Below are 26,059 nucleotides of genomic sequence, written 5' to 3' on the forward strand. Positions count from 1 at the left end.
CCTCAGGACGGTAGATCCCCAGGAAGAGGGTTGGACTGATAACCTACAGGACAGTAGATCTCCAGGAAGAGGTTGGACTGATAACCTACAGGACAGTAGATCTCCAGGAAGAGGGTTGGAATGATAAACTACAGGACAGTAGATCTCCAGGAAGAGGGTTGATGATAACCTACAGGACAGTAGATCTCCAGGAAGAGGGTTGGACTGAAACCTACAGGACAGTAGATCTCCAGGAAGAGGGTTGGATGATAGCCTACAGGACAGTAGATCTCCAGGAAGAGGGTTGGACTGATAACCTACAGGACAGTAGATCTCCAGGAAGAGGGTTGGACTGATAACCTACAGGACAGTAGATCCCCAGGAAGAGGATTGGGCAGCCCTGGTCTACAGGCTGTCGGTCAACAACAGATGCTTCTTACTCCAGGACTTGTATTATCTTCATCACCACCACACACACTAGTGTTCAAACTAGCACAGACATCTTCAGTTGACACAGGATGGACTTATGGTTCTGAAAGGTAAGGACAAACGTAAGCTATGCAATAGGAATATCTACACAGGAAAGAATGGCATAGCCTCTATACAGGGAAATTCACATAACAGCATACACATTTACAGCAGTATACTCTATGTATAAACCAGCGGAGGCTCCTCAGAGGAGGAAGGGGAGGGACCATCCTCCCCGGTGAATTTCATTAAAATAGAAACATTTTTTTTTTTTTATGAAAAAAATGGATAAAACTATACTAAATATATTCACGTCACCAAATATTTGATTAAAAGGCAGTAAAACGTGAATACACCTTGTTCTGTTCTCCTCAGCCACAACTAAGAGGCCGAGGCAGGTAGCAAGAGGGCACCCTCACCAAGAAAGGAATCCTTGTCTTGGGCTGTCGCAATGAGTACTGAAAACAGGAGAGGGTGCTGGAGTATATTGAAAACAGGAGAGGGTGCTGGAGTACTGACAACAGGAGAGGGTGCTGGAGTATATTGACAACAGGAGAGGGTGCTGGAGTATATTGACAACAGGAGAGGGTGCTGGAGAATATTGAAAACAGGAGAGGGTGCTGGAGTACTGACAACAGGAGAGGGCGCTGGAGTATATTGACAACAGGAGAGGGGGCTGGAGTATATTGACAACAGGAGAGGGTGCTGGAGTATATTGACAACAGGAGAGGTGCTGGAGTATATTGACAACAGGAGAGGGTGCTGGAGTATATTGACAACAGGAGAGGGTGCTGGAGTATATTGACAACAGGAGAGGGTGCTGGAGTATATTGACAACAGGAGAGGGTGCTGGAGAATATTGACAACAGGAGAGGGTGCTGGAGTATATTGACAACAGGAGAGGGTGCTGGAGTATATTGACAACAGGAGAGGGTGCTGGAGTATATTGACAACAGGAGAGGGTGCTGGAGTATATGACAACAGGAGAGGGTGCGGAGTATATTGACAACAGGAGAGGGTGCTGGAGTATATTGACAACAGGAGAGGGTGCTGGAGTATATTGACAACAGGAGAGGGTGCTGGAGTACTGACAACAGGAGAGGGTGCTGGAGTATATTGACAACAGGAGAGGGTGCTGGAGTACTGACAACATGAGAGGGCGCTGGAGTACTGACAACATGAGAGGGCGCTGGAGTATATTGACAACATGAGAGGGCGCTGGAGTACTGACAACAGGAGAGGGCGCTGGAGTATATTGACAACAGGAGAGGCGCTGGAGTATATTGACAACAGGAGAGGGCGCTGGAGTATATTGACAACAGGAGAGGGCGCTGGAGTATATTGACAACAGGAGAGGGCGCTGGAGTATTGACAACAGGAGAGGGCGCTGGAGTATATTGACAACAGGAGAGGGCGCTGGAGTATATTGACAACAGGAGAGGGCGCTGGAGTATATTGACAACAGGAGAGGGCGCTGGAGTATATTGACAACAGGAGAGGGCGCTGGAGTATATTGACAACAGGAGAGGGCGCTGGAGTATATTGACAACAGGAGAGGGCGCTGGAGTATATTGACAACAGGAGAGGGCGCTGGAGTATATTGACAACAGGAGAAGGGGCTGGAGTATATTGACAACAGGAGAAGGGGCTGGAGTATATTGACAACAGGAGAGGGTGCTGGAGTATATTGACAACAGGAGAGGGTGCTGGAGTACTGACAACAGGAGAGGGTGCTGGAGTACTGACAACAGGAGAGGGTGCTGGAGTACTGACAACAGGAGAGGGTGCTGGAGTACTGACAACAGGAGAGGATGCTGGAGAATATTGACAACAGGAGAGGGTGCTGGAGTATATTGACAACAGGAGAGGGTGCTGGAGTATATTGACAACAGGAGAGGGTGCTGGAGTATATTGACAACAGGAGAGGGTGCTGGAGTATATTGACAACAGGAGAGGGTGCTGGAGTATATTGAAAACAGGAGAGGGTGCTGGAGTATATTGACAACAGGAGAGGGTGCTGGAGTATATTGACAACAGGAGAGGGTGCTGGAGTATATTGACAACAGGAGAGGGTGCTGGAGTATATTGACAACAGGAGAGGGTGCTGGAGTATATTGACAACAGGAGAGGGTGCTGGAGTATATTGACAACAGGAGAGGGTGCTGGAGTATATTGACAACAGGAGAGGGTGCTGGAGTATATTGACAACAGGAGAGGGTGCTGGAGTATATTGACAACAGGAGAGGGTGCTGGAGTATATTGACAACAGGAGAGGGTGCTGGAGTATATTGACAACAGGAGAGGGTGCTGGAGTATATTGACAACAGGAGAGGGTGCTGGAGTATATTGACAACAGGAGAGGGCGCTGGAGTATATTGACAACAGGAGAGGGCGCTGGAGTATATTGACAACAGGAGAGGGCGCTGGAGTATATTGACAACAGGACAGGGCGCTGGAGTATATTGACAACAGGAGAGGGCGCTGGAGTATTGACAACAGGAGAGGGCGCTGGAGTATATTGACAACAGGAGAGGGTGCTGGAGTATATTGACAACAGGAGAGGGTGCTGGAGTATATTGACAACAGGAGAGGGTGCTGGAGTATATTGACAACAGGAGAGGGTGCTGGAGTATATTGACAACAGGAGAGGGTGCTGGAGTACTGACAACAGGAGAGGGTGCTGGAGTATATTGACAACAGGAGAGGGGGCTGGAGTACTGACAACAGGAGAGGGTGCTGGAGAATATTGACAACAGGAGAGGGTGCTGGAGTATATTGACAACAGGAGAGGGTGCTGGAGTATATTGAAAACAGGAGAGGGTGCTGGAGTATATTGACAACAGGAGAGGGTGCTGGAGTATATTGACAACAGGAGAGGGTGCTGGAGTATATTGACAACAGGAGAGGGTGCTGGAGTATATTGACAACAGGAGAGGGTGCTGGAGTATATTGACAACAGGAGAGGGTGCTGGAGTATATTGACAACAGGAGAGGGTGCTGGAGTATATTGACAACAGGAGAGGGTGCTGGAGTATATTGACAACAGGAGAGGGTGCTGGAGTATATTGACAACAGGAGAGGGTGCTGGAGAATATTGACAACAGGAGAGGGCGCTGGAGTATATTGACAACAGGAGAGGGCGCTGGAGTATATTGACAACAGGAGAGGGCGCTGGAGTACTGACAACAGGAGAGGGCGCTGGAGTATATTGACAACAGGAGAGGCGCTGGAGTATATTGACAACAGGAGAGGGCGCTGGAGTATATTGACAACAGGAGAGGGCGCTGGAGTATATTGACAACAGGAGAGGGCGCTGGAGTATTGACAACAGGAGAGGGCGCTGGAGTATATTGACAACAGGAGAGGGCGCTGGAGTATATTGACAACAGGAGAGGGCGCTGGAGTATATTGACAACAGGAGAGGGCGCTGGAGTATATTGACAACAGGAGAGGGCGCTGGAGTATATTGACAACAGGAGAGGGCGCTGGAGTATATTGACAACAGGAGAGGGCGCTGGAGTATATTGACAACAGGAGAGGGCGCTGGAGTATATTGACAACAGGAGAAGGGGCTGGAGTATATTGACAACAGGAGAAGGGGCTGGAGTATATTGACAACAGGAGAGGGTGCTGGAGTATATTGACAACAGGAGAGGGTGCTGGAGTACTGACAACAGGAGAGGGTGCTGGAGTACTGACAACAGGAGAGGGTGCTGGAGTACTGACAACAGGAGAGGGTGCTGGAGTACTGACAACAGGAGAGGGTGCTGGAGTACTGACAACAGGAGAGGATGCTGGAGAATATTGACAACAGGAGAGGGTGCTGGAGTATATTGACAACAGGAGAGGGTGCTGGAGTATATTGACAACAGGAGAGGGTGCTGGAGTATATTGACAACAGGAGAGGGTGCTGGAGTATATTGACAACAGGAGAGGGTGCTGGAGTATATTGAAAACAGGAGAGGGTGCTGGAGTATATTGACAACAGGAGAGGGTGCTGGAGTATATTGACAACAGGAGAGGGTGCTGGAGTATATTGACAACAGGAGAGGGTGCTGGAGTATATTGACAACAGGAGAGGGTGCTGGAGTATATTGACAACAGGAGAGGGTGCTGGAGTATATTGACAACAGGAGAGGGTGCTGGAGTATATTGACAACAGGAGAGGGTGCTGGAGTATATTGACAACAGGAGAGGGTGCTGGAGTATATTGACAACAGGAGAGGGTGCTGGAGTATATTGACAACAGGAGAGGGTGCTGGAGTATATTGACAACAGGAGAGGGTGCTGGAGTATATTGACAACAGGAGAGGGTGCTGGAGTATATTGACAACAGGAGAGGGCGCTGGAGTATATTGACAACAGGAGAGGGCGCTGGAGTATATTGACAACAGGAGAGGGCGCTGGAGTATATTGACAACAGGACAGGGCGCTGGAGTATATTGACAACAGGAGAGGGCGCTGGAGTATTGACAACAGGAGAGGGTGCTGGAGTATATTGACAACAGGAGAGGGTGCTGGAGTATATTGACAACAGGAGAGGGTGCTGGAGTATATTGACAACAGGAGAGGGTGCTGGAGTATATTGACAACAGGAGAGGGTGCTGGAGTATATTGACAACAGGAGAGGGTGCTGGAGTATATTGACAACAGGAGAGGGTGCTGGAGTATATTGACAACAGGAGAGGGTGCTGGAGTATATTGACAACAGGAGAGGGTGCTGGAGTATATTGACAACAGGAGAGGGTGCTGGAGTATATTGACAACAGGAGAGGGTGCTGGAGTATATTGACAACAGGAGAGGGTGCTGGAGTATATTGACAACAGGAGAGGGTGCTGGAGTATATTGACAACAGGAGAGGGTGCTGGAGTATATTGACAACAGGAGAGGGTGCTGGAGTATATTGACAACAGGAGAAGGTGCTGGAGTATATTGACAACAGGAGAGGGTGCTGGAGTATATTGACAACAGGAGAGGGTGCTGGAGTATATTGACAACAGGAGAGGGTGCTGGAGTATATTGACAACAGGAGAGGGTGCTGGAGTATATTGACAACAGGAGAGGGTGCTGGAGTATATTGACAACAGGAGAGGGTGCTGGAGTATATTGACAACAGGAGAGGGTGCTGGAGTATATTGACAACAGGAGAGGGTGCTGGAGTATATTGACAACAGGAGAGGGTGCTGGAATATTGACAACAGGAGAGGGTGCTGGAGTATATTGACAACAGGAGAGGGCGCTGGAGTATATTGACAACAGGAGAGGGCGCTGGAGTATATTGACAACAGGAGAGGGTGCTGGAGTATATTGACAACAGGAGAGGGTGCTGGAGTATATTGACAACAGGAGAGGGTGCTGGAGTATATTGACAACAGGAGAGGGTGCTGGAGTATATTGACAACAGGAGAAGGGGCTGGAGTATATTGACAACAGGAGAGGGTGCTGGAGTATATTGACAACAGGAGAGGGTGCTGGAGTACTGACAACAGGAGAGGACGCTGGAGAATATTGACAACAGGAGAGGGCGCTGGAGTATATTGACAACAGGAGAGGGCGCTGGAGTATATTGACAACAGGAGAGGGCGCTGGAGTATATTGACAACAGGAGAGGGCGCTGGAGTATATTGACAACAGGAGAAGGCGCTGGAGTATATTGACAACAGGAGAGGGCGCTGGAGTATATTGACAACAGGAGAGGGGGCTGGAGTATATTGACAACAGGAGAGGGGGCTGGAGTATATTGACAACAGGAGAGGGGGCTGGAGTATATTGACAACAGGAGAGGGGGCTGTAGTATATTGACAACAGGAGAGGGGGCTGTAGTATATTGACAACAGGAGAGGGTGCTGGAGTATATTGACAACAGGAGAGGGTGCTGGAGTATATTGACAACAGGAGAGGGTGCTGGAATATATTGACAACAGGAGAGGGTGCTGGAGTATATTGACAACAGGAGAGGGTGCTGGAGTATATTGACAACAGGAGAGGGTGCTGGAGTATATTGACAACAGGAGAGGGTGCTGGAGTATATTGACAACAGGAGAGGGTGCTGGAGTATATTGACAACAGGAGAGGGTGCTGGAGTATATTGACAACAGGAGAGGGTGCTGGAGTATATTGACAACAGGAGAGGGTGCTGGAGTATATTGACAACAGGAGAGGGTGCTGGAGTATATTGACAACAGGAGAGGGTGCTGGAATATTGACAACAGGAGAGGGGGCTGGAATATTGACAACAGGAGAGGGGGCTGGAATATTGACAACAGGAGAGGGGGCTGGAGTATATTGACAACAGCAGAAGGCGCTGGAGTATATTGACAACAGCAGAAGGCGCTGGAGTATATTGACAACAGCAGAAGGCGCTGGAGTATATTGACAACAGCAGAAGGCGCTGGAGTATATTGACAACAGCAGAGGGCGCTGGAGTATATTGACAACAGGAGAGGGCGCTGGAGTATATTGACAACAGGAGAGGGTGCTGGAGTATTGACAACAGGAGAGGGTGCTGGAGTATTGACAACAGGAGAGGGTGCTGGAATATATTGACAACAGGAGAGGGTGCTGGAGTATATTGACAACAGGAGAGGGCGCTGGAGTATATTGACAACAGGAGAGGGCGCTGGAGTATATTGACAACAGGACAGGGCGCTGGAGTATATTGACAACAGGAGAGGGCGCTGGAGTATTGACAACAGGAGAGGGTGCTGGAGTATATTGACAACAGGAGAGGGTGCTGGAGTATATTGACAACAGGAGAGGGTGCTGGAGTATATTGACAACAGGAGAGGGTGCTGGAGTACTGACAACAGGAGAGGGTGCTGGAGTATATTGAAAACAGGAGAGGGTGCTGGAGTACTGACAACAGGAGAGGGTGCTGGAGTATATTGACAACAGGAGAGGGTGCTGGAGTATATTGACAACAGGAGAGGGTGCTGGAGTATATTGAAAACAGGAGAGGGTGCTGGAGTATATTGACAACAGGAGAGGGTGCTGGAGTATATTGACAACAGGAGAGGGTGCTGGAGTATATTGACAACAGGAGAGGGTGCTGGAGTATATTGACAACAGGAGAGGGTGCTGGAGTATATTGACAACAGGAGAGGGTGCTGGAGTATATTGACAACAGGAGAGGGTGCTGGAGTATATTGACAACAGGAGAGGGTGCTGGAGTATATTGACAACAGGAGAGGGTGCTGGAGTATATTGACAACAGGAGAGGGTGCTGGAGTATATTGACAACAGGAGAGGGTGCTGGAGTATATTGACAACAGGAGAGGTGCTGGAGTATATTGACAACAGGAGAGGGTGCTGGAGTATATTGACAACAGGAGAGGGTGCTGGAGTATATTGACAACAGGAGAGGGTGCTGGAGTATATTGACAACAGGAGAGGGTGCTGGAGTATATTGACAACAGGAGAGGGTGCTGGAGTATATTGACAACAGGAGAGGGTGCTGGAGTATATTGACAACAGGAGAGGGTGCTGGAGTATATTGACAACAGGAGAGGGTGCTGGAGTATATTGACAACAGGAGAGGGTGCTGGAGTATATTGACAACAGGAGAGGGTGCTGGAGTATATTGACAACAGGAGAGGGTGCTGGAGTATATTGACAACAGGAGAGGGTGCTGGAGTATATTGACAACAGGAGAGGGTGCTGGAGTATATTGACAACAGGAGAGGGTGCTGGAGTATATTGACAACAGGAGAGGGTGCTGGAGTATATTGACAACAGGAGAGGGTGCTGGAGTATATTGACAACAGGAGAGGGTGCTGGAGTATATTGACAACAGGAGAGGGTGCTGGAGTATATTGACAACAGGAGAGGGTGCTGGAGTATATTGACAACAGGAGAGGGTGCTGGAGTATATTGACAACAGGAGAGGGTGCTGGAGTATATTGACAACAGGAGAGGGTGCTGGAGTATATTGACAACAGGAGAGGGTGCTGGAGTATATTGACAACAGGAGAGGGTGCTGGAGTATATTGACAACAGGAGAGGGTGCTGGAGTATATTGACAACAGGAGAGGGTGCTGGAGTATATTGACAACAGGAGAGGGTGCTGGAATATATTGACAACAGGAGAGGGTGCTGGAATATTGACAACAGGAGAGGGTGCTGGAATATTGACAACAGGAGAGGGGGCTGGAGTATTGACAACAGGAGAGGGCGCTGGAGTATATTGACAACAGGAGAGGGCGCTGGAGTACTGACAACAGGAGAGGGCGCTGGAGTATATTGACAACAGCAGAGGGCGCTGGAGTATATTGACAACAGCAGAGGGTGGTAAGCCTGGAGTATATTGACAACAGGAGAGGGCGCTGGAGTATATTGACAACAGGAGAGGGCGCTGGAGTATATTGACAACAGGAGAGGGCGCTGGAGTATATTGACAACAGGAGAGGGCGCTGGAGTATATTGACAACAGGAGAGGGCGCTGGAGTATTGACAACAGGAGAGGGCGCTGGAGTATATTGACAACAGGAGAGGGCGCTGGAGTATATTGACAACAGGAGAGGGCGCTGGAGTATATTGACAACAGGAGAGGGCGCTGGAGTATATTGACAACAGGAGAGGGCGCTGGAGTATATTGAAAACAGGAGAGGGCGCTGGAGTATATTGACAACAGGAGAAGGGGCTGGAGTATATTGACAACAGGAGAAGGGGCTGGAGTATATTGACAACAGGAGAGGGTGCTGGAGTATATTGACAACAGGAGAGGGTGCTGGAGTACTGACAACAGGAGAGGGTGCTGGAGTACTGACAACAGGAGAGGGTGCTGGAGTACTGACAACAGGAGAGGGTGCTGGAGTACTGACAACAGGAGAGGATGCTGGAGTGGAGTATATTGACAACAGGAGAGGGTGCTGGAGTATATTGACAACAGGAGAGGGTGCTGGAGTATATTGACAACAGGAGAGGGTGCTGGAGTATATTGACAACAGGAGAGGGTGCTGGAGTATATTGACAACAGGAGAGGGTGCTGGAGTATATTGAAAACAGGAGAGGGTGCTGGAGTATATTGACAACAGGAGAGGGTGCTGGAGTATATTGACAACAGGAGAGGGTGCTGGAGTATATTGACAACAGGAGAGGGTGCTGGAGTATATTGACAACAGGAGAGGGTGCTGGAGTATATTGACAACAGGAGAGGGTGCTGGAGTATATTGACAACAGGAGAGGGTGCTGGAGTATATTGACAACAGGAGAGGGTGCTGGAGTATATTGACAACAGGAGAGGGTGCTGGAGTATATTGACAACAGGAGAGGGTGCTGGAGTATATTGACAACAGGAGAGGGTGCTGGAGTATATTGACAACAGGAGAGGGTGCTGGAGTATATTGACAACAGGAGAGGGTGCTGGAGTATATTGACAACAGGAGAGGGTGCTGGAGTATATTGACAACAGGAGAGGGTGCTGGAGTATATTGACAACAGGAGAGGGTGCTGGAGTATATTGACAACAGGAGAGGGTGCTGGAGTATATTGACAACAGGAGAGGGTGCTGGAGTATATTGACAACAGGAGAGGGCGCTGGAGTATATTGACAACAGGAGAGGGCGCTGGAGTATATTGACAACAGGAGAGGGTGCTGGAGTATATTGACAACAGGAGAGGGTGCTGGAGTATATTGACAACAGGAGAGGGTGCTGGAGTATATTGACAACAGGAGAGGGTGCTTGAGTATATTGACAACAGGAGAAGGGGCTGGAGTATATTGACAACAGGAGAGGGTGCTGGAGTATATTGACAACAGGAGAGGGTGCTGGAGTATATATATATATATATATATATATATATTTTAGGGGTGGATCAGCTTAATATTGCGGAAAGAATGTTGCTTCCAATGTAATCGTCTGCATCATTTCCAATCCCCCATATTTTTTGGGGTAAATATATATATCCATACACGTATGCATACATATACACATATATACATACACATACCTATATAGACATACATACTTTTTTAAAGAATATACCTTTATTATTATTCCCCGCAAACCCTACCACCGATCCCCCAATTGGAGTAAACTGATAAACATTTCTGTTTTTACCTTCAATTTATACATCTTATACACATTTTACAGACACAGTCTACTTTATAATAGTTCTCTCTTGTTTGTTCTTAGTCCTTCCTCTATTTCTGTTGTCCATCCAGTTTGATTTCCACTTGTAACTGTGCTATTTCACAAAAGCTCCGCCCCTATACACATTTCACAGATCCCGTATGCCCTACATTGTTTATCTTGTTATTAGTCCCACCCTTCAGCTCCACTCAACCCTTCCCATCTATCTTCCAACATCATCCATTTCGGATTTTTATTTGCCATATATTTTTCAACTGTGCTGTGATGCTTCACAAAAGATTTGAATCTTCCTATTCTCATAGCTTCCACGGATTGTAAATTAAAAATAAACATTTTTGCTAAAATAATTATTATATTATTGATTGATTGACTATGGCTTTTCAAATCCCCCAGTATTGCTATCTGTAGCGTTAGTTCTACGCAAATGTTGCAATTCTTCAGCCATTCCTGGACCTGTGACCAAAAACGAGCTACATACGGACAATACCAAAATAAATGATCTAGTGACTCTGCCTCCTCACAGTAGAATCTGCAGAGCTGGGAAGATTGTATCCCCCATATATATAACATTCTATTAGTTGCAAGAATTTTGTACAGTAATTTAAATTGAAAAATTTGAAGTTTTGAATCCGGCGTTGTTTTGCGTATCAATTCATAAACCATGTGCCATGGAATGGGTACATCAAAAATCTCTTCCCAACTATTTTGCAATTTATATGGCACAGCTGTCAGTTTTTTGGTCCTTAAATTAAATTGGTATATGTTTTTATTTATCACACTTTTCTTTAACCATTTATGTTCTTTAATATAGGGCCGACATACAAGTTCCTTACTTTTTTCCCCTTCTACTTGCCTCTTCCATTTTTGTGGTAATGCTGCAATTAATTGGTTGTAATTTTGGGTAGAGCAGACATTTCCATATGTCTGTGTTAGCTGCATGTGTGACATTACTCCACCAGTCCTATTTATGATATCATTCACAAAAATTATACCTTTTTTAAACATTTCTTCGATAAATACAGTTTTTTTATCAATTACTATATTTGAATTTAACCACAATATTTGTTGTACTATTTGTTCCGTCCTTTCAGGTGGATTAAACTGAAATTGCAACCAACTTTCTAAGGCTTGTTTAAAAAATAAAGATATTTTGGAGATTATTTCCTTTTCAAACAACCGAAAGTGAGCAGGTGTAATCTGAATAAAGGGAAAAAGGCCCTTCTTGAACATAGGATGAGACATTCTTACCAATTTACTAGAGAACCAGTTTGGATTTAAGTATAACTTTTGTATGACTGATGCCTTTAGTGAGAGGTCTAACGCTTTAATATTTAATAATTTCTGCCCTCCGAATTCATATTCGTTATATAAATAGGCCCTTTTAATTTTATCTGGCTTGCCGTTCCAAATAAAATGGAATATTTTTTGTTCATATAATTTAAAAAGCAGGTCACTAGGTGTAGGCAAAACCATAAGCAAATAGGTAAACTGTGATATGATTAAAGAGTTAATCAGGGTGATTTTCCCACAAATAGACAGGTATTTTCCTTTCCATGGTAGCAAGATCTTATCTATTTTTGCTAACTTTCTATAAAAATGTATTGGAGTGAGATCATTTCTTTCTTTTGGGATTTGTATACCGAGTATGTCCACATCTCCGTCAGACCATTTAATTGGTAAACTACATGGCAATGTAAAATGTGTATTTTTTAGTGATCCAATACGTAATATGGTACATTTATCATAATTTGGTTTTAATCCAGAGAGGATAGCAAATGTATCTAGATCCTCTAAGAGGCCGTGGAGAGACTCTAGTTGTGGTTTTAAAAGAAAACATGAATCATCAGCGTACAATGACACCTTAGTTTTTAGGCCCTGGATTTCTAATCCCTTAATATTAATGTTTGATCTAATTTTAACAGCTAACATTTCGATGGCAATAATAAATAGATATGCCGATAGTGGACAACCTTGTTTTACTCCTCTAGATAGTTTAAAACTTTGAGATGTAGCCATTATTTACTATTTTACACCTAGGGTTACTATACATAATTTTAACCCATTTTATAAGAGACTCCCCAAAATTGAAATATTCTAGGCATTTATATATAAACTCCAGTCGTACTTTATCAAAAGCCTTTTCAAAATCAGCTATGAAAACCAGGCCTGGTGTCCCCGATATTTCATAGTGTTCTATTGTTTCCAGTACTTGCCTTATATTATCTCCAATGTATCGTCCATGTAAAAAACCTGTCTGATTAGGATGAATAATATCTGACAAAACTTTTTTTATTCTATGCGCCAAGCATTTTGCTGGGATTTTTGCATCACAACACTAAAGTGTAAGAGGTCTCCAATTTTTTAAATGGACTGGATCTTTATATATACCACTTGGGTCCTGTTTCAGTAATAATGATATCACACCTTCTTGTTGCGTGTCTGATAATCTATCATTTATATAGGAGTGGTTAAAACAAGCTAATAATGGTCCTTTGAGTATATCAAAAAAAAAATTGTACACTTCCACTGGTATGCCATCCAGCCCTGGAGTTTTCCCATCCTTAAAGGCCCCAATTGCATCAAGTAGTTCCTCCTCTGTAATTAGGCCTTCACATGAGTCTTTCTGTACAGATGTTAATTTTACATTATTATTAGGGGAAAAATCCATACAATTAGTTTCAGTTAGTGGAGATGGAGGAGCCTGAAACGAAAACATATTCTTAAAGTACTTTACTTCCTCTCTCAAAATATCATTTGGTGAATCATGCGTGACTCCATCATTTGTAACAAGTTTTAATACGTTTTTTTTGGTAGCATTTCTATATTGAAGATTGAAAAAGAATTTGGTGCATTTTTCCCCATATTCCATCCAGTTCGCTTTATTTTTATAATATATTACACTGGATCTTTCTTGAATAAGTTCCTCCATTTCTTTTTGTTTTTCCTCTAACTTATTCTGTGCCTCTATGGTACCGTTTTTATTGTTATCTAACTGTACTGTTAGTCCTTCAATTTCCTTTGTTAATATGGACTCTTTTGATCTAAATTGCTTTTGTTTTATAGATGAGTACTGAATTGCATGGCCTCTAAAGGCACACTTAAAAGTGTCCCATACAATATGGGGATCTGCTGTACCTATGTTATGTCTAAAAAAGTCAGTTATAAATTCTTCTGTCCTAGTTCTAAACAATTTATCATCTAGTAGGCTTTGATTAAATTTCCAATATCCTCGCCCACGTGGAAATTCTGTAAGAGTAATATATATGCCAATTATGTGATGGTCCGACCGCATTCTGTCCCCTATCAAACACTTTTTAACTTTTGGTGCCAGAGAGAATGATATAAGAAAGTAGTCAAGGCGACTAGCTTGATTAAGCCTCCGCCATGTATATCTCACTAGGTCAGGGTATTTAAGTCTCCATATATCCACTAATTCCAATATATCCATGACATTCCTGATTTCCTTAAGTGCCTGAGGGTGATAGTTTTGTAGTGTGATTTCCTTTCCGGTCCATAGAGGTATTTAAGACCGTATTAAAATCTCCCACTATAATAATAGAGTCTAGTGTTGCTTGTAGAGTTGATACATTCTTATATATATTGTCAAAGAAGCTTGGATCATCATTATTCGGACCGTATAGGTTAATAAGCCATATCTGTTTATTGTCCAATAACATATTTAAAATAATCCATCTACCTTGAGGATCTGTTTGGACAAGTTGCACATTTGGATCAAAATTACTGTTAATTAAAACCATCACCCCTTTTGAATTTCTTTGCCCATGGGAGAAATATATTTCGCCCCCCCAGTTCTTTTTCCACAAAACTTCATCTAAAACTGTTGAATGGGTTTCCTGTAAACAATAGATATTATAATCCTTCTCTTTTAGCCAGGTAAATACTGATCGTCTTTTCTTATTGTCTGCTAAGCCATTACAATTGTAACTGGCTATACTTATTTCACCACTTACCATAATGAGACACACCTGGAGAGGGTGCTGGAGTATATTGACAACAGGAGCCAATCAATTGACTCTTTAAAAAAAAAATCTTGCTATTACTTGTTAAACAAAATCAATTGTATTAGTATAAAATGTTTTTTTTGCATACAATACACACTATATATCCAGAAGTATGTTGACACCCCTTCAAATTAGGACATTTGGCTATTTCAGCCACACCCATAGGTGACAAGGTGTATAAAAACCGAGCACACAGCCATTCATTCTCCATAGCCAAGCATTGGCAGTAGAATGGCTTTAATGAAGAACTCAGTGACTTTCAACGTGGCACCGTCATAGGATGCCACCTTTCCAACAAGTCAGTTCATCAAATTTCTGCCCTGCTAGAGCTGCCCCCGGTCAACTGTAAGTGCTGTTATTGTGAAGTGGTAGGCCACACAAGCTCACAGAACAGGACCTTAGAGTGCTGAAGCGTGTAAAAAAATTATCTGTCCTCGTTTAAAACACTCACTACCGAGTTCCAAGTTGCCTCTGGAAGCAACATCAGCACAGGAACTGTTCGTCGGGAGTTTCATGAAATGGGTTTCCATGGCTGAGCAGCCGCACACAAGCCTAAGATCACCAAGTGCAATACCATGCGTCGGCTGGATCGGTGTAAAGCAATCCGACAGATGTATCTGGGTTTGGCGGATACAAGGAGAACGCTACCTGCCCCAATGCATAGTGCCAACTGTAAAGTTTGGTGGAGGAGGAATAATGGTCTGGGGCTGTTTTTCATGGTTCGGGTCCCTTAGTTCCAGTGAAGAGAAATCTTAATGCTACAGCATACAATGACATTCTAGATGATTCTGTGCCTCCAACTTTGTGGCAACAGTTTGGGGAAAGCCCTTTCCTTTTTCAGCATGACAATGCCTCCACGCACAAAGCAAGGTCGATACAGAAATGGTTTGTCGAGATCAGTGTGGAAGAACTTGACTGGTCTAAACAGAGCCCTGACCTCAACGCCATCGCCCAACATCAGTGTCCGACCTCACTAATTCTCATGTAGCTGAATGGAACCAAGTCCCCATAGCAATGTTCCAACATCTAGTGGAAAGCCTTCCCAGAAGAGTGGAGGCTGTTATAGCAGCAATGTTCCAACATCTAGTGGAAAGCCTTCCCAGAAGAGTGGAGGCTGTTATAGCAGCAATGTTCCAACATCTAGTGGAAAGCCTTCCCAGAAGAGTTGAGGCTGTTATAGCAGCAATGTTCCATCATCTAGTGGAAAGCCTTCCCAGAAGAGTGGAGGCTGTTACAGCAGCAATGTTCCAACATCTAGTGGAAAGCCTTCCCAGAAGAGTGGAGGCTGTTATGGCAGCAATGTTCCATCATCTAGTGGAAAGCCTTCCCAGAAGAGTGGAGGCTGTTATAGCAGCAATGTTCCAACATCTAGTGGAAAGCCAAGGGGGGCTACCAACTCCATATTAATGCCTATGATTTTGGAATGAGAAGTTCGACGAGCAGATGTCCATAGACTTTTGGCCATGTAGTTTTTGTGTTATTTCTTAGTCTTTTTTGCTCATTTTTAAATCAAGGAACCCAATCATTTTGGACCTGACTGTAGATCAAGCTATAAAGGAAGATTGAAAAGGCTTTTGAGTTGAATTACTCCACATACCCGTTCAATGCTGTGTTGCAACCGTAGCTTCATACGAACAACTTCCTGTTGTTTAAACATCTCCTTCAGTTGGTCCGGAAGAGACGGAGGAGGAGTGATCTGTTAATAGAGACAAATAAACATTACAAATAAGTTCAACATCATGAAACTTTAAAGATTTGTTTAATAAGACCCTTTTTAATGCTGGTGTCTTGAGTCGAGGACTTTAGCAATAAAAATTTAAACATTTCCCAGAACTATACTAGAATTCACTTTTTTTCTTCTTTTTTTTTTAAATGGAAGAAACAAGAAAGGAGAGACACAGAGAAAGAAAGGGGACAAAAGAAAAGGACAGAAGAGAAAGAAAGGGGACAAAAGAAAAGGACAGAAGAGAAAGAAAGGGGACAAAAGAAAAGGACAGAAGAGAAAGAAAGGGGACAAAAGAAAAGGACAGAAGAGAAAGAAAGGAGACAAAAGAAAAGGACAGAAAAGAAAGAAAGGGGACAAAAGAAAAGGACAGAAGAGTGGAGATGCCCTCAAGTGTCAATACAGCTTTCTAGTCAAGGAGCAAAACTAATGAGTCTTGGAGACTCTGAATAAACAGACACTCACATAAGAGATGAATAAATAACAGTTGATTTACAAAAAAAAACAACTCCAGACTCACAGTTGGAATACAGATTTTGCTGAGCGGGTTCCCGTCTAGCAGGTACGATCCAGTAAACGTCATGTATTCGTCGTAATACTGCGGCGGCTGGGGGATGACGCTCAGCAACACTTTATGCTTCTCCTCGATCTTCTTGCGGATGTGCAAGAACTCGTAGTAAGGGTTGGCCCTCTCCGTCTGGTACGGCTGAATCTCCTCCAGCTTCAGAGAGTCAACGATGGACGCCAGAGACTCCTGATAAGGAGAGAAGAGAAATACGGTAAGATAAGGTAGAGGAGATAAGAAACTTTACTGTCCCCAAGATAAGAAATGTTGTCCCGAATGTCCACCCTTACAACTAGACCTACCACTCCGTATCTCTGTCCCTCCTCCCTCTCACCTACCCACTCTCCGATTTCTCTTCAAAACGTCAATACTCCTTCCTTTCCCTTTCCTCTATCCTTTCCTCTCTCCTTCCCTCCTTCCTTTCCCTTTCCTCTCTCCTTCATATTGTCCTTCCTGTCCTTCCCTCCTAAAAACACCTTCTCACCCTTTTCTAGACGTACCCATTCCCTCTCCCTTATCCTATCTTCCAGATGAGCCCACCTGTTGCATGCTGCCTCCAGCCTGGTTGGAGGTAGACAATCTGGGCATCTTCCTCTTCCTGGGGTGGGTCTGCTGGAAGTCCTGGTCCTCCTCCATGGTTAGGGAGAGGACCTTGGCCTTAGCCCCGGAGGAGTCAGAGTCTCTGTCCCCAGACTGGGGGGAAGAGCTAGCAGAGACCCCACTACTGCTGTAACTACTAACACTCTGGTCTGTCTGGGAGCCCTGCTGGAAGTTACTACTCTGTCCAGAAACACTCTGGGTCTGGTCTGATCCAACAATCGAGGGAGTCTGTCCTTCTGGTCTCTCCTCGGAGGTAGGCTCTTGGCATGGCTCTGCCTTCACCTCAGGGATGGTGACCATACTACTGCCCTCTGACGAAGACCAACAGCTAGCCTTTTCTGTTGACATGGCTTCGGGACCTCTCCATTTCTCCAATGTGCGATCAGGAGCATCAGAAGTTTCTTCTTCCTTGTGCTCAGGGCTCGAGCAGCGCGACACAGTGGATGACGTAAGCTGGCTAGTATGATAGTTTTTGTCCGGCTGAGGATCGCTAGGACCCACAATGTCACTGGAGAATCTGGATTTCTTACAGTCTTCACTGTTCACGTCAGTGTCCATCTCCTCTGGAGAGTCCTTGGTTTTGCTGGTGGTCATCATGGAGTCCTCTGAGCTAGCGCTGGTGGAGGCTACTGGGTTGTCCATCCATTCCGGTCTAGAGGCTCCTAACGCACTCTGAAGGCTCTCTACAGCTGCTCTGCTTTCAGCGCTGCTGGCTGCACTCTCAACTGGAGTTTTATCTTTAGGATCAAGAGCGGGATCTCCATCAGTCTCTGTCTGCATCTGCTGTGAGGTTACCATACTGGTGTTTGGAAGGATTTCCCATAACTGGCTAGCAGAGAGAGATGAGGTGGTTTCGGTCCTGGAGAACGGCAGTTGACAGGATAGAGAAGATAATGTCACCAGTGGCGTCATGTCCTCAGAGGGCAGGTCCTTTATGCTACATTCAGGTGCCGCACTGGAGGTCTCCACGGGGATACACTGGACGTCCCGTATTAGGAGAGGATCGGAGGTGGAAGAAAACCCTCTCTGTTCTGATGTAGCTAGCTGTGGGACACTAGCCTGCTGAAGTGTTGAGTGCTTTACGTGAGGATCTCTGGTGTTGTACGCTTGAGGTGGGAGATAGACACCTGAAGCGGTGTTCCCTTTACTCTCAGTGTTGAGATCTGCATCTGTTATTGCATTAGGAAGATTCGGAAGCATCTGAATTGGATCACTTTGACTCTGGCTCTCCTCTGGATCTGCACAGGTTTCTAAAGGCTGAACACTTGTGGACTCTTCACTGGGTTGAGCAGCAGGCACCACGGCGGCCTTGGACAGAGTTTCGAAAGGTCTGCCCTCAGACGCCGTCGCACAGTTAGCGTCTTCGTCCAGAATAGCCCTAAGGCAGGGGGAAGCGTTTCTGCTCTGCAGCGGAGTCTGGTTATCTTGCCCCGGCTCTTCTAGAAGAATGTTGTCGTGAACGGCAGGATATGAGAGGAAGGAAGACAGGAGGAAAGGCAGCTGAAAGTCCTGGGAGGCTTCCAGGGTCATATCCGAGTCGTACTCAATAGGTCTCGGCGTCAGCAATGTAGCCTGACAGGAGTCTTCAGAGCTGGCCACAGAGACCATAGACACAGACCTGGACATGAGACCCGACCGCTCGCTTTCTGGCCTGGGTGACCTGCTCAAGCTGTTCTCCATACCAGCCATCAGCTTCCCACTGAGGCAGGAGAGTGTCTTCCCGTCCAGAGACATGGTCCTGGAGCTGGTGCTGTCCTTAAGGGGTTTGTCTCTGTCCCGACAGTGAACGTCGGAGGAGCCTTCAGAGCTCTTGGAGCGAAGCAATTCTTTGCTCAAGCACGGTTCTCCAGAAAACGAGGACGTCGTCTTGGCTTTGGCTTTGCTTTTGAGCTTCCCTGGGTCTGTCGTCGTAGAGGAGGGCCGTTGTTTCATCCTCTCCCGCTCCTTCTGTTTGATCTTTTCTAGGTGTTTCCGGTGCCACTGTTCAATCTCCTGGTCCTTCAGACTCAGCATGCGTTCGAAGCTGGTCTGCCTCAGGTCTTCGTTGACCAGGCGTTTCTCTTTGGGCTTCTGCTCTTCCCGGGTGGCAGACGAGGCTTTAGCTTTGGACCTGTTGTCTCGGTCAGCCTCTGTCTCATTGGGTTTGGTCTTACTGGCCTTGCTACCCTCCTTGGAACGGTCCTTGGAACGGTCTTTGTCCCGATCTCGGTGCCTGTCAGAGTCTCTGGATTCTCGGTCTCTCCGGTCTCGGTCTTTCTCTGGCGTCTTTAGGAGGTCCTCTGTCTTCAGTAGTTTTGCTGGTAATGTCTTGCCACTTTCAGACACATAGCCCTTCTCCTCCAAGAGGAGCTTCAGGTTAGAGCTGGAGGAAGATGGGGAAGAGCTGTCTTTAGATTTTTCTTTTTTCTTCTTATCGCAGTCTTTGTCTTTCTCTTTTTCCTTAGAGCGATCGGATTTACTGTGGTCCATGGATTTCTCTAAAGGTGGTTTTCCTTTCTTATCGGAGCTTGTCCTGTCTTTGTGTTCTCCCGCGCTGTACTCCCTCTCCCTGTCACTCCTCTTATCTGGCTTGTCTTTGCTCTTCTTGTCCTTGCTCTCCTCGTGTTTTTTCGTCGCGGACAAGGCTCTGAGCTTCTCGATCTCTTTGTGGTTCTTGTCACCGGGGGACGCCATCCTTTCCTTCTCCCTCTCTTTCCAGCGATCCATGGAATTCTGTGAATTCTCTGATTTCTCAGGGTGCTCAATCTTGACTTTCTTTTCTTTGTCGGGATGCTTTTTATCCGTCTTGTCAGCCTCACGGTCCTTTACAGAAGACCTCCTGTCGTATTTGTCCCGCTGGCATTTCTCAGAGGCATCCAGCTGATCTGAATCAGCCGTAGATGTGGTCCCCGTTACCGGTTTCTCCTCCGGTTCGTCTTTCCCACTGGTGGAGTTATGCTGCGTCTCCTCAGGAACCGAAACCCGTACAGAGCTTAGGCACTCAGTCCTCTCCTCACGCTCACTGAGCTTCCCATCCTTCCCCCCCCTCTCCTCTTTACAGACAGACGAGGTCTCTTTCCTCTCCTTCTTCAAGCGCTCCTCTTCTCTTCTCGGCCTCTTCTCCTTGCTGCTGATGCTAGAGGGGTGTTTCTCTTTTGTCTCTTCCTTCACAGGAGAGCTTCCCGATGTTGAGGTATTCTGAGGAGATCCGCAGTCCTCCCTCTCCATTTTCCCTGGAGGCAAAGGTTCGTCATCGTTGAAGAAGTTCTCTTTCCAGAACTCACGGTCGAATTCCAGGTTCCTGTGGCCGTCCTTCCTACTGCCCTCTTTCTGCCGGTGGCGGTTCCTCTCTGGCTCATACTCCCTCCTGGGCTTGTCCTTCTCCTTGTGTTTTAACTTGTGCTTCTTGACCACCTTGCCGTCCTTATCCGTCTTCCGTAAGGCACCACCTTCAGTGACGTCCACGCTGTTGGCAACGCTGCCGTCTTTATTATACGGACTGGAGCCTCCATCTTCCCCCACAGCACCACCACCAGCGTCCACGGTGACGTCATTCTGGTGGTGCTTGCTCTTCTCCTTGTGCTTGCAGCCTTTACTACTGGAGCTCTCTGTGCAGAACTCAGACTCTGGGTTGTAGTGGTTGTACTTGACACCATCTGGCGGACAGGGGCCTTCGGCAATCGAGACGCACGTCATCTTGGCGTTCTCCTGTTTGAGCGGGTTGGAGGACGGCTGCTTGTCGGCCAGGCCGTGGTTGAGCTTCGGGGACTTGACGGTGGCAGACAGATGGAAGAGGTGGACGGACGAGTCGTCCTTGGGACTGAAGGACATCTTGAACGAGTCTTCGTCCCCACAGAGTCCCCGGCTGTTCTTATCCGTGTGTGTCTCCGACACAGACACGGTGGCTACGGAGAACACCAGAGCTTTGCTGTTCTCCTTCTCGTCCTCTTGGTTCTCCTTGTTCTTGCTCTTGTTCTTCTTCTTTACTTTGCTGCCTTTGTCTTTCTTTTCGGAAGTCGTGAGGTTCTCTTTCTTAGTCCTGCTGGCATCTGGCGCCTTGTGTCCCTCCGAGCCATGGGAGCAGGTCGGAGAGCTCCTTCTCTCTGACGGCATCTCCATCTCATCACTGGAACTATCAGAGCTGCAATACAGGACGCGGGACGACGTCTTCGTCTTCTTAGACTTAGAGGACTGGACAGAGCCGCTCCCGTCCCCTTTACCGCTCTGCTTCACGGCCAAATGATCCTTCTCTTCCTGCCTCAGTTCTCTCCGGAGGATGTGTCTGTCGTTCAGGGCTTTACTCAGGTCTTCTTCCTCCTCGTCTTTGAACTCATACTCGTCCAGGCCGGACATGGAGGGTGAGGCCTTCACGGTGCTCCGTTTGCCTTCAGAGACCTTCTCCACGTCCGAGTCATCCATGTGGTCATCATCCACGTCCACACTTGAGGGGTTTACCGACGGAGGGTCTTCAGACTCTGTAGAGGAAAAGAGAAGAATTAAAATCTTGAAAACAGAATAAATAGCCTTGTTTTTCTAATCAAGTTTGATTACAAGTAGGGACGGGCACTTGAATTGCTTTCACTATTCGAATAATATAATATTTTTTTCCAGATATCCGGATAGTCGAAATACATTTTACAGAATGGGGACTCACGTGGCTCAGGAAAGGCAGTGCACTCTGCTTGTTGTTTCAGCACAGACATGTGGGGGAGAAGCCCTACTCACTTCACCCCTACCTACATGTACAAATTCCCTCTAACCTGTACCCCCGCACATTGACTCAGTACCGGTACCCCCTGTATACAGCCTCGTCATTGTAATTTTATTGTGTTACTTTTTATTCCTTTTTTTACTTTCGCTTATTTAGTAAATATTTTTCTTAACTCAATTTCCTTAAAACGGCATTGTTGGTTAAGGGCTTGTAAGTAAGCATTTCACGGTAAGGTCGTAGTGGAAAGCCTTCCCAGAAGAGTGGAGGCTGTTATAGCAGCAATGTTCCAACATCTAGTGGAAAGCCTTCCCAGAAGAGTGGAGGCTGTTATAGCAGCAATGTTCCAACATCTAGTGGAAAGCCTTCCCAGAAGAGTGGAGGCTGTTATAGCAGCAAAGCGGGGGGCGACCAACTCCATACTAATGCCCATGAATTTTGGAATGAGATGTTGGACGAGCAGTGGCCATGTAGTGTAAGTTAGTTAAAAAAAAGATTGATAGCTAGCAAACTAATTGAGGATATTTTTGGGGCGCTCTCTGTCCCCTACAACTCCTCCATTCAGATTAAACAGCCTACCTGTTGGTTGATCATTGTAGTCTACACTCCTTCTCAATTAGCCAACTTAATTATGTAATTCCATTTCGTATCGATTAGAAATCTTCCACTTCACTTGCTACACGTGGATGCAGCCTCTGATGTTAGTGTGATTGACAGACAATAACAAGCTACACGTGTTAAAAGTCCACTCCAGCTGTACCCCCTCTAGCACCAGGGTCATGTGTTAAAAGTCCACTCCAGCTGTACCCCCTCTAGCACCAGGGTCACGTGTTAAAAGTCCACTCCAGCTGTACCCCCTCTAGCACCAGGGTCACGTGTTAAAAGTCCACTCCAGCTGTACCCCCTCTAGCACCAGGGTCACGTGTTAAAAGTGTGAAGAGGAGCTATCCTTTATACCAGTATTTCCCAAACTTGTTATAGTTCCGTACCCATTCAAACATATTCAACCTCCAACTGTACCCCCTCTAGCAGCAGGGTCAACGCACTCCAGCTGTACCCCCTCTAGCACCAGGGTCAGCGCACTCCAGCTGTACCCCCTCTAGCACCAGGGTCAGCGCACTCCAGCTGTACCCCCTCTAGCACCAGGGTCAGCGCACTCCAGCTGTACCCCCTCTAGCACCAGGGTCAGCGCACTCCAGCTGTACCCCCTCTAGCACCAGGGTCAGCGCACTCCAGCTGTACCCCCTCTAGCACCAGGGTCAGCGCACTCCAGCTGTACCCCCTCTAGCACCAGGGTCAGCGCACTCCAGCTGTACCCCCTCTAGCACCAGGGTCAGCGCACTCCAGCTGTACCCCCTCTAGCACCAGGGTCAGCGCACTCCAGCTGTACCCCCTCTAGCACCAGGGTCAGCGCACTCCAGCTGTACCCCCTCTAGCACCAGGGTCAGCGCACTCCAGCTGTACCCCCTCTAGCACCAGGGTCAGCGCACTCCAGCTGTACCCCCTCTAGCACCAGGGTCAGCGCACTCCAGCTGACCACACCAGTGGCAGGCTTACAATGATTAAACATAAATTCATAAATTATTAAACATAAAAATTAGTGTGGATTTTGTCACAACCCGGCTCGTGGGAAGTGACAAAGAGCTCTTATAGGACCAGGGCACAAATAATAACAACAAATGAAGTCCTCCACAGTAGTATGGGGCTTGCCTGTCCTAGCTACTCGGTAGCCCACCATATAAGACGCTTCTAGCTCCTCCTTATGTATGGTATCTGTTGCTTTTATACATGTCTTAGTGCTCGAAAGTCATCTTAATTCTCGCTCAAAAAACTCCTGTGGTGTATCTTTCAAATTGTCATGTTTCGTTTCTAAATGTCTACGGTTTCCTGAGAGAGAGTAACGGTTAATGTGATTTGGAGGTTCATTATTTGACTAGACTACCTGTATTTGACATTGTGTTGTTATTTCGCTAAACACTAGATGGTTTAATTACATTTTTTCACCCAAATGTATAGCCCTGTTGGAAAATATAAACAGACTGTTTGAAAATGCGAAGGAACATTTTTTTTTAATCACATTTTTATTTGGCGTACCCCTGTTTGGGAATACCTGCTCTACAGGACACCCTACCCGAGGAGCTATCCTCTACAGGACACCCTACCCGAGGAGCTATCCTCTACAGGACACCCTACCCGAGGAGCTATCCTCTACAGGACACCCTACCCGAGGAGCTATCCTCTACAGGACACCCTACCCTAGGAGCTATCCTCTACAGGACACCCTACCCGAGGAGCTATCCTCTACAGGACACCCTACCCGAGGAGCTATCCTCTACAGGACACCCTACCCGAGGAGCTATCCTCTACAGGACACCCTACCTGAGGAGCTATCCTCTACAGGACACCCTACCCGAGGAGCTATCCTCTACAGGACACCCTACCTGAGGAGCTATCCTCTACAGGACACCCTACCCGAGGAGCTATCCTCTACAGGACACCCTACCCGAGGAGCTATCCTCTACAGGACACCCTACCCGAGGAGCTATCCTCTACAGGACACCCTACCCGAGGAGCTATCCTCTACAGGACACCCTACCCGAGGAGCTATCCTCTACAAGACACCCTACCCGAGGAGCTATCCTCTACAGGACACCCTACCCGAGGAGCTATCCTCTACAGGACACCCTACCCGAGGAGCTATCCTCTACAGGACACCCTACCCGAGGAGCTATCCTCTACAGGACACCCTACCCGAGGAGCTATCCTCTACAGGACACCCTACCCGAGGAGCTATCCTCTACAGGACACCCTACCCGAGGAGCTATCCTCTACAGGACACCCTACCCGAGGAGCTATCCTCTACAGGACACCCTACCCGAGGAGCTATCCTCTACAGGACACCCTACCCGAGGAGCTATCCTCTACAGGACACCCTACCCGAGGAGCTATCCTCTACAGGACACCCTACCCGAGGAGCTATCCTCTACAGGACACCCTACCCGAGGAGCTATCCTCTACAGGACACCCTACCCGAGGAGCTATCCTCTACAGGACACCCTACCCGAGGAGCTATCCTCTACAGGACACCCTACCCGAGGAGCTATCCTCTACAGGACACCCTACCCGAGGAGCTATCCTCTACAGGACACCCTACCCGAGGAGCTATCCTCTACAGGACACCCTACCCGAGGAGCTATCCTCTACAGGACACCCTACCCGAGGAGCTATCCTCTACAGGACACCCTACCCGAGGAGCTATCCTCTACAGGACACCCTACCCGAGGAGCTATCCTCTACAGGACACCCTACCCGAGGAGCTATCCTCTACAGGACACCCTACCCGAGGAGCTATCCTCTACAGGACACCCTACCCGAGGAGCTATCCTCTACAGGACACCCTACCCGAGGAGCTATCCTCTACAGGACACCCTACCTGAGGAGCTATCCTCTACAGGACACCCTACCTGAGGAGCTATCCTCTACAGGACACCCTACCTGAGGAGCTATCCTCTACAGGACACCCTACCCGAGGAGCTATCCTCTACAGGACACCCTACTTGAGGAGCTATCCTCTACAGGACACCCTACCTGAGGAGCTATCCTCTACAGGACACCCTACCTGAGGAGCTATCCTCTACTGGACACCCTACCCGAGGAGCTATCCTCTACAGGACACCCTACCCGAGGAGCTATCCTCTACAGGACACCCTACCCGAGGAGCTATCCTCTACAGGACACCCTACCCGAGGAGCTATCCTCTACAGGACACCCTACCTGAGGAGCTATCCTCTACAGGACACCCTACCTGAGGAGCTATCCTCTACAGGACACCCTACCTGAGGAGCTATCCTCTACAGGACACCCTACCTGAGGAGCTATCCTCTACTGGACACCCTACCCGAGGAGCTATCCTCTACAGGACA

The 26,059-nt window shown here is 47.0% G+C and overlaps 1 protein-coding gene across 1 annotated transcript in view; it reads right to left on the reverse strand.

Annotated features, from left to right (window-relative positions):
* Nucleotides 1-463: 463 nt before the first annotated feature.
* Nucleotides 464-26,059, reverse strand: part of LOC120043291 (ankyrin repeat domain-containing protein 12-like) — an 85,816-nt gene continuing 60,220 nt past the window's right edge. Inside the window, exons 8-11 of the mRNA XM_038987915.1 lie at nucleotides 17,390-21,903; nucleotides 16,805-17,038; nucleotides 16,159-16,257; nucleotides 464-511 (exon numbers count right to left, since the gene is read on the reverse strand). Of these exons, the coding sequence (XP_038843843.1) occupies nucleotides 464-511; nucleotides 16,159-16,257; nucleotides 16,805-17,038; nucleotides 17,390-21,903 (4,895 nt within the window). The remainder of the gene's footprint in view (nucleotides 512-16,158; nucleotides 16,258-16,804; nucleotides 17,039-17,389; nucleotides 21,904-26,059) is intronic.

This window comes from Salvelinus namaycush, unplaced genomic scaffold (genome assembly GCF_016432855.1).
Source record: "Salvelinus namaycush isolate Seneca unplaced genomic scaffold, SaNama_1.0 Scaffold89, whole genome shotgun sequence".
Taxonomy (NCBI): Eukaryota; Metazoa; Chordata; class Actinopteri; order Salmoniformes; family Salmonidae; genus Salvelinus; species Salvelinus namaycush.